Source organism: Corvus brachyrhynchos, unplaced genomic scaffold (genome assembly GCF_000691975.1).
Source record: "Corvus brachyrhynchos isolate BGI_N302 unplaced genomic scaffold, ASM69197v1 scaffold467, whole genome shotgun sequence".
In the NCBI taxonomy this organism is placed as follows: Eukaryota; Metazoa; Chordata; class Aves; order Passeriformes; family Corvidae; genus Corvus; species Corvus brachyrhynchos.
In genome coordinates this window covers 2,063,232-2,072,763 of record NW_008239309.1, presented here as the reverse complement: position 1 = coordinate 2,072,763, position 9,532 = coordinate 2,063,232, and the positions used below count along the sequence as shown (strand labels likewise).

The following is a 9,532-nucleotide window of genomic DNA, read 5'->3' as shown; positions in this document are numbered from 1 at the left end:
AGTCAGTAGCCCACATTATTCTGATAATGACTTAATGAGCTCTGTTTACAGTACAGTATTATTTATTATGGAAATTCTGTCAGCAGTAAATAGGTGTTGTCACAGAGTCACAGAATTACAGAATGGTGTGGGTTGGAAGGGACCTTACAGATCATCTAGTTCTAACGCCCCTGCCATGGGCAGGGACACCTCTCACTAGACCAGATTGCTCAGAGTTCCGTCCATACCTGGCTTTGAAGATGAGGGATAGGACTCCACAACTTCTTGGGGCAACCTCTTCCAGTGCCTCACCAGCCACACAGTAAAGAATTTTTTCTAGTATCCAATCTAAACTACTCTTTCAGTTTGAATCTGTTCCCATTTGTCCTGTCGCTGTGTCACTGTAAAAAGTTTCTCTTTCTTGTAGGCTCCCTGTAGGTACTGGAAGGCTGCGATTAGGTCCCCCTCTTCTCTTTGCCAGGCTGAACAAATTCAATTCTATCAGCCTTTCCTCATAGGGCCGGTTCTCCATCCCTCCATTCAGCTTGGAGTCCCTCCTTCGGATTTGCTTCACAGGTCCATGTCCTTCCTGTGCTGGGACCCCAGAGCTGGATGCAGCACCGCAGGTGGGGTCTCACCACAGCAGAGCAGAGGGGCAGAATCCCCTCCCTGGCCCTGCTGCCCACGCTGCTTTGGATGCAGCCCAAATGTGTCCATTTGGCTTTCTGGGCTGTGAGTGCCCATGGCTGGGTCATGTCCAGCCTCTCACCCACCAGCACCCCCAAGTCCTTCTGGGCAGGGCTGCTCTGATCTGTTCATCCCCAGCCTGTGCTGATACTGGGCATTGCCCCAACTGAGGTACAGCATCTTGAATTTGGTCTTATAAACTCCATGAGATTCCCATGAATCCATTTCTTGAGCTTGTCCAGGTCCCTCTGGATGGCATCCCATCCTTCAGGTGTGTCAACTGCACCGCTTGCTTGGTGTCATCTGCAAATCTGCTAAGGGTGCACTTGATCCCTTCATCCATGTCATTAATGGAAGTACTAAATAACACAGTATGGATCCCTGTATGGACCCCTGAGGGACACCACTTGTCACTGAAGTAGCATTGAGACTCTGAGCCATTGACCACTGACGTGACTGGACATGACTGTCGAACCAATTCCTCATCCACCGAACACTCCACCCATTGAATCCCTCTCTCTCCATTTTGAGGGAGAAGGAGGTTGTGGGGAACTGTGCCAAAGGCTTTACAGAAGTCCAGAGAATTGACATCTGTAGCCCCTTCCTTGTCCACTGCTGCAGTCACCCCATCACAGAAGGCCACTGGGTTGATCAGGCGGGACCTGCCCTTGGTGCAGTTGTGTTGTCTGTCCTGAATCACCTCCCTGTCCTACATGTGCACAGCTCTAAGGAGCATCTGTTCCATGATCTTCTCAGGCAGAGGTGAGGCTGACAGGTCAGTATTTCTCAGGGTCCTCTTTTCTGCCCTTCTTAAAGGTGGGTATAATGTTTCCCCTTTTCCAGTCACTTGGGACTTGCCCTGACTGCAGTCACTTTTCAAATATCATGGAGAGGGGCTGTGCAACTACATCAACCAATTCCCTCAGTCCTGTGCCATCTGTATTGGGTACTCTTTAAGCAGGATGCACAAATGCTGCAATTACTTTTGCCAAAAACTAGTAAACAGTGCGCTAGTTAGCCACAGAATCATTAGATTAGCAGCAGCCAAGCAAAGATTTTGGGGCAGGAGTTGTCTCTTTGTGTTTTTATTGAAAAAGGCAAGCCAATTAAAAAGGAAAAAAAAAGGTTAAAATATGTCTTGATCATCAAACACTGAATTTCTGAAACCATTTTTGAACAGCGAGCAGCAGAGGAACAAACTCCCTGATTTTCAGGTGAATCTTGTTTGTTACATGAAAAAATTTTGTTATATGTGATTGTATGTATGAGTGATTATATAAAGTGATTGTTTATGGTGCAAGATGGTCCAAGAGCAGGGAACTGAAATCAACAATTCAGAAGTTCTGGGTTCTGTATAACTTAATTGTGACAAAACAAAAGGAATCTCTATGGTTCTGTCAAGACACTGATACAACACTAAGTACAAGGGCAGTTTGCTAGACAATTATTGCCTCTGTTTATTTTTGAAGCGCTGGGTTTTTAGCATGGCATGGGTTAGCTATTAGAACATACAGTATGGTCTATAAAAATCATATAAAGTTGTTCTGGTTTCATCTGGCTAGAATTAGTTTTCTTCTTAGTAGGTGGTAAGGTGCTGTTTTGGATTTGGTATGAGAAAAATGTTGATAACACACTGATGTTTTAGTTGTTGCTAAGTAGAACTTAACCTATGTCAAGGACTTTTCTCCTGTGCTCTCCCAGTGAGGAGGTGCACAAGAATCTGGGAGGGATCATAGCTGTGACAGGTGACCTGAACTGGCCAAAGGGATATTCCATACCACAGAACATCATGTTCAGTGTAGTAACTGTGGGGGAGTTAGCTGTGAGGGACTGATGGCTGCTCAGGTCAGGCTGCTCATCAGTTAGTGGGCAGGGGGCTGCTGCATTATGCATCACTTGAGGGAGTTTGGTTGGATTTTATTCCTTATTCTTACTCCTTTTTTGATTCATTTTGTTATTGTATCTTAGTTTATTTCAGTTATTAAGCTGTGCTTATCTCAGCCCACGGGTTTTACATTTTTCCAATTCTCTACTGATCTGCCAGGGTGTGAGCAAGCAGCTGTGTGGTACTTAGTTGCTGGCTGGAGTTGAACCATAATAAAAGTTTTGTCTTTACTATTAAAAGTCGTAAGATTTTCTTAAAGGACACAAAGAATGTGGAGACTTACATCTGTTTGAACATACTCTTAGATAATGCAGCATGTTTGTGCTATTCAGGTAATTTAGCTTCAGATTCTTCCCAAAGTCACACCATAGAGTGATAAAATTTTAGATCAACTGGGACTGCAAAGAAAATAAATCATGGGACAGTAATTATAAAATATTCCACAAATCGAGGAAATTAGTTAATCAAATCTGATTGTGGAAGGTATCTTTTCAGCTTTATACCAGCTAGCGCTTGTATTTCAATGCCTTAGAAAGCCTCGAGCAGCCTTGAGAGGTAGCAAGGGCGATCTAGCACTTTAGTAGCTCTAAATCGGTACCTTTCAATGCCTTAGAAAGCCTCGAGCAGCCTTGAGAGGTAGCACAGGCGATCTAGCACTTTAGTAGCTCTAAAATCGGTACCTGAATCAGCTGCAGAGCAAATACCATCAGCAGAAGCAAAGAGGGAGAAATATAGCTCCCTGCTCGCTCAATTCCCTGCAGTTAGAAGCCTTCAAATGAGACAGACGACCAGAGATGTTTACAGGAAAGGAGCTGAGCTGAGAGAGAGCTATATTTCTCCCTCTTTGCTTCTGATCTTCCCCCAAAGCTCTTCGGATATACCAGAAAAGAACTAATCTTTGGCAAACACAGATGTCTTCATGCACCACTCAGTTTACATTTTCCTTCTGTTTATTTCACCCGTCATGCCTGCCCTCCTCTGCTGCTAGCGGCAGAACAACGGGCTTCTTGACCTTTACTGTAATTTTGTTTGAGTTAACAGGCAAACCATGCACAAGAATAGAGAGGTCAGTTTCCTTTTCTTCTGTGGAAGGTGTGCTTCACGGTAATCAGCTGAACACCACCAGTGCTGTGGTAGTTACGGAGTCAGTTCAGTTTGTTTCATGATGAACCACAGAACTTTTAGGACAGGTGGCTGTAGCATAAACCTTTCCAAAGACTTCTGGGTTTTTTGGAATGGGAGGCCAAAGCAGGCACACTGTGCTGAGCTGTGTGTTGAGCCCTTTTGGCAGAAGCCCTGCAGGATGTACAGGCACATGCTGAGCTTTTAAGCTTCAAGCCCTGTACATTTTAGCCCTGCCTAAATCTTTGATAAACTGGATGTATCATGGGACAAATCTTATCAGAGACCTTGTTTAGAAGAGAGGACATTGTATGGAATTTTCTTGCAAGATCACAGAGAGAAAAATTGCTAATGAGCCAAGCAGGAATAATACGTGTCTGGCAGCTCTGGTACAGATTATTCCCAAGCAAAAGGCTTTTAATCTTTATTTGCCTGATGTTAGATATCTGCTTGCTTGATTTATTTCCTTGTAATCATTCCTCCCAGTTATTTTTTTAGAGATATAACTTCTATCGGTGATTGCTAAAGTAAGATTATTAAGTCAGTTCTGTTAGTTTTCAATTCTTAAATTTTATCTAAAGTGTAACATACCATGTGTCCTAAACAGTTGCCAAGAGATGAATGTGCTATTTAACATACAGAGTAATTTCAATTGTCATTTAGAGTTGAAATGTCAATGTACAATTTCTCAAGTAGACAGAACCATTGAAGAATACTTTTTAAAAAGATCTCTTTGAGATACAGAAGTCTTTCTAGAGGAATATTAGCGATAAATGATTGTTGGCTAAGATTTATCTCTTGCAACTGATATGTAAACTATTCATGGCAGAGGTAAAGGAATTTTTAAAAGCCATATGCAGTCCTTGTTTCTTGTCATTCTGTCCTGTTCTTGCCATTCCAATTATAATGCACTCTTGCCTTTTTTACATCTTTTGGATGAAGAAAGTGTAAAAATTAAATTGAAGTGTGAAAAGACAATTAAATAAGGACTTTCTCTGTTGAGAAGCATGATTGCAACAAACAGAATACTTAGTAGTAATTGGAATCATTTGGCAAGCTAAATTGTTATGTAAATGAATAAACTCATTTGTTTCTGTGTTTTTTTCCAGCATTGTGTAGTGTTGCTTGTGGTCTTGGTTTTTTAAAATTCAGAATGCATTTGTTGCCTAAAAACCAGGGTCCAATAAAGCGGGTCAGTAGAGTTGCTTTTTATTTTTTCCTGTGCTTTTTAGATTAAATAAGGAAGAGGTTACTTAGAGGAGTGCCAGAGAACTTCAAATGCTTTAGTCTCCAGCCTTATAAATTGGCACATTATAATATTTACTTTTGCAGCATTTGCTTACGGATGTGAATTTGTGCTCTACATATTAATCTTCTCCAAGTATGTTTGACTTTAATAGACTTGTGTTCTGCTTCAATGATTATTCAGTAGATAGATATCTACAAATATGGAGCTTTTTTAACAATAACATGCTCACACTTGCACATAACTGAGCTTAATCATAAACTCACTTGACACCAGTGGCATTCATGGTGTTATGCCATGACTCTGCTTGCACAGTTAGTCTCTTCACTCTTGATATAACTGTCTGACTGTTTGCATGAATAAAGCAATCGCCTCATCCTGTCAGAAACTGTTAGGTGTCTGAAACAGTCAAAGTATTGATTATATTAGGCTTATAAAAAAAGATGTCTGTAAATTTCTCTAGAATTACTGTTTTGTTTCATTTGATTTTCAAACCTAATGTGTGTGAAGCTGGAATTAGTTAACTTGAAAGGGGCAGCTGGGGGAAATCTCCAGGGGCTGGAGAATTAGTTTGGTTATTAAATATATGATTTTCTGAAAAGGAAGTTTCCACACAAAACTCAGCTCTGCCATTTTATCTTTTTGAATCATTTAACTTACTGAAAGAAGATCCAATTGCCATTTTAAAAATAGCGTTTTACTTGATTTTCATGTGTTACTACCATAATTGTTATCTGTAAGTCACCTATTCAGGTATATAAATGGCCATTTAATAAGGTCTGTAGCCTGAAACTTGAAAGTTCATGCCGTTCTGTTGGAATTTATCTATTAATACAATTGCATGTGGTGGTATTAGTCAAAACACACATCTGTGAATTCTGTTAAGGTAGTTGTTACAGTAACTTCTGACCCTAAGCTTCACTTATTAAGTGTATTTAGGAAGAAAATACCATCTATGTGGCTTCCACTCATCAGAATAGAAACAATTCTACCTCTGTGATTTCTAGGTTGTTTTGGACTGCAGATTTCAAAGAGCTCCAGAATTCCTGTTACACAGAGACAGTGATCAGTACAGTGTATATTTACTGGTTTCTCTTTTCTGCATAACTTAGGTACACTCAATGTAACACTTCACAAAGCATATACTAAGCATGATACTTCATTGAGTCAAGTATAACAGTAATAGACACTAGAGCTGCGTCAGTTTTTGATATTATTAAATTATTTACTATTATTTTTGTATAATTCTACAGTTACAAGACGGATTTATAAGTGTAAGATGTCTTTCAATATTTCTGCTTTATGTAATTCAATGTATTTCTTCATTTTTAGGCTGTGCTGAGTCCTCTTATAGCAATTGCATTGAAAATATCTCAGATTCATGAGAGGACAGGCCGAAAGGGACCCACTGTCATCACCTGAAGCCATGGAAGATTGTTAAACCAGGGCCAAAAGAGGAACAGCAAGGAAGAGACAGAACCTTGTTAAGACTTGTTAGCCATTTGTGCCTTGTATGATTTTAAAAGTTTTCTTGGGAAGAGAAGTAGGGTGGGAAGAAAAATTTAATATAACATTGAGCATAATCATTTGCATTGATCTCCAAATGCAATAGTATATTGACTTATTTGTTTTACCTGCAGTATTGTAATTTCTGATAACAGTATAACCAAAAAAAAGGCCTTAACGTTCAAATGTTGTCAGTAATGTAGCAGAAAATGACAACTGCTTGGTTTTGAATGTTATGATAAAAGTCGGAGAAATTTCAGTTAGGGAGAGAGAGGGAGGAGTTGCAAAGCAAAGACATGCTTGGTGAGTATTGTTTGGGATTCTCATCACCTTCTGGTAGGTTTCTGAAGAGGCATACAGAGCATGTCTGAGTCAGAAGGCCATGTACTAAGCTCTGCACAGGGTGTGTTTCCTCCCCTGGTACCATGCCTCTTCTCCAGCCTGTCCTGTTGCTCACAGATGCACACTGACAGCAGTGGTGTATACACACTTACACTTGCTCCCAAAGATGGGGTTATTCCATATATTTTTACCCCTGCTTTTAAAACATATCAATGTGACTTGTGCCTTCAGATTTTCCATATTTTTTGACTCTTCGGTTGTTTTCCTCCAAAAGGAGGCCTTTGTGCTATAGAGCTGATTTTGTCCTTCCAGCAATATGTCGGGTATGGCTGTCTTCCGCAATATTCCTCATGTCAGGAGATGATACTGGTGCTTACTGTGTTTGAAGGATATTCTCTGCAAGTTCAGCAATTCTTTAAGAAGGAGTTACAGAAGTTTTTTTAAGTCTTTGGAATACTCATGCTCCACTTACCACAAAGTGAGTGAGTGAGAGGGAATTAAACACTGATCAATTGAATAGAAACACTAGTCTGATTCACCCTCTGGACACAGTTTCTATTAGACTCTTGGTAACAGTGGATCATGCAATAAAAATTTGGGGAGTGCAAGAGATGTCCCGGCATAGGTCTGAGAAGGCTGTTGGGGATATGGACATCAGCATTTTTCTGCTTGTGAAATGATACAGCAGTTCTAGCTACAATACTGTGCTCTGAAAAAGAACACAAACACTTTATGCATGTGATTTGCTTGAAAGCTTTGCTTCCTTGGAAACAGTGTGGTCACTTCTATCATTCGTCAAGGTGGCTTTGTGCAGCTTGCGTCTTTGCAGTGTATTTCAATTCATTGTGGTTGTCAAGAGTTTTAGTACAAGTTATATAATATCTCAGCAAAGGAAATTGTTTCAATTTCTTTCAACACTTCTGTCAAAAAATGGCTATGGCACTTAGTATACAATAAAGAGTAATGCTGTATATCTGTCTTAATATATAATTGTGGACAAGACACCCTGCACTTTCAAGCATCCTAATAAAATTGCCTTTATTACAATTACATTATTACTTAATTGACTCTAAACAAATGAGGTATGAATGTTCTCACGTAGTTTCCTACCTTACGATTAAGTGTTCCCATAAACCAAAAGAGATTTTTAGGACTTCAGTTCTTTTTATAAAGATTTTTCTTTTATATGACTATGACATTCTCGCACAGTTTGGACATCTACTTCTGAATGTAAGAGCATTCATCTTCACAAAAACCTTGTTTATCTAATACTTTATTATAGATTAAACTTCTCTAGAAGCAGGATAATAAGCTCCTAACTAGTAGATAACACATGGTCAAGCATAGACACACTCTGGATTATGATGGTTCAAATTACTGCGTTGTGTGAAAGAACATTCTGAAAGTCAGTCCACTAAAATTTCTAAAATCTCTTGCACACTCTCTGACAATGAAATGATTTTTGATCACATAGTGAACTAGCTGTTTATACTATGGAGTATCCCATTTGCCACGCTTTTCTGGAATGGGGAGAATGTAGTTTAAAAAGATGTACTGAAGCCAGGTGCCCTTCAGGATGCAGTGGGAAGACTCAAGAAAAACAGGTGAGGACTGTGAAGAATATATTGTGAAGAAGCACATATTTGTGCTTTTGAAGGTGTCACTAGAGCTGCAGTAGATGGCAGTCTGCTTTCATGAAGGCAGTCATTGTAAACAAAGTGTATATTTTAAAATCTCTGTATTGACTGTGTCCTGGGCTGCAGAAACATTAGTTGTGCCTGTGTACTGAAATGGAGAAAAGGGCTGCCTGTGTGTGGTTTTGAATAGCTGTCAAACAGCAGACTTGCAGAAGTAGCCTAACCCCAAATCCACTCACCATCCCTTTTTTTATGGTGGTAGGTGATACTGATAAAATTTAACTGGTATTTTCCACCAGTTAATTGTTTTTCTCAGCAAGAAGATAAATAAAACTTTGTGAGGCTTGAGTACAGCTCTTTATACCTGATGTGTGTGGGAGAGGACTGTAGCTGCAGTCTCATAGAGTGTGCTGCATTTCCTTAGGTCTTTTAATTATTAACATGAGAGATGAATGCATGGAAAAAAGCAAGGTATATGAACTTAAAAAAAAGATGCAAAGCTCCTTTAAAAACAGATCATACATTTAGCAGAGAGAAAACGATTATTAATATTGTTCCTCTTATCACAGTGTCTAGGCACTGTGACAGAGACCCACACCCTTTTGTGCTATTGTTTAATTATCAGCTTCAAGTCTGGAAGTTGCAAGATTTCCTGTATTACTCAGCTGTGATTGCATTAACATTTACTTGGACAATTCTGTTTCCCAAAACCTCAGCTTTTCTCTGTTCAGAGACAATTTGGAAGGCAATATACTACTCACCTGAACCACAGGATCACAGAATCCTCAAGGTAGGAAGGGGTGTCTTGGTTTGAAAGACAGGTGTCTGCTAAGGAAGGCAGGAGCATCCCTTGGAATTATAATAACTCCCTCTAGAGTTATTATAATTTTGAAATCAAGGGGCTTTTATGCAAAGATGTGGGAAATAGGAATAACAGTTCTTTACTATTATGTATCTATATCTGTATAACAAGGCAAACAAACAACAATAACTCTGGCAGTAACAGCAATCACAAACCCAGCCCCAGCCCTCTCGGCTGTCGGGCCCTTTCCCCTCGGGTGCAGTTCCGCTCGCAGCCGGCAGGGGCGCTGGCGGCTCCCGGTGAGCAGGGCAGGTGCGATGGTTCCC

At 40.1% G+C, this 9,532-nt stretch overlaps 1 protein-coding gene across 1 annotated transcript in view; it reads left to right on the top strand.

The window, feature by feature from the left end:
• The window catches only part of PGM5 (phosphoglucomutase 5), a 68,435-nt gene extending 60,618 nt beyond the window's left edge, over positions 1 to 7,817 (top strand). The window contains exon 10 of the mRNA XM_017740701.1: positions 6,252 to 7,817. Within this exon, the coding sequence (XP_017596190.1) occupies positions 6,252 to 6,341 (90 nt within the window). The 3' untranslated portion in view covers positions 6,342 to 7,817. The remainder of the gene's footprint in view (positions 1 to 6,251) is intronic.
• The last annotated feature ends 1,715 nt before the right edge of the window (positions 7,818 to 9,532 follow it).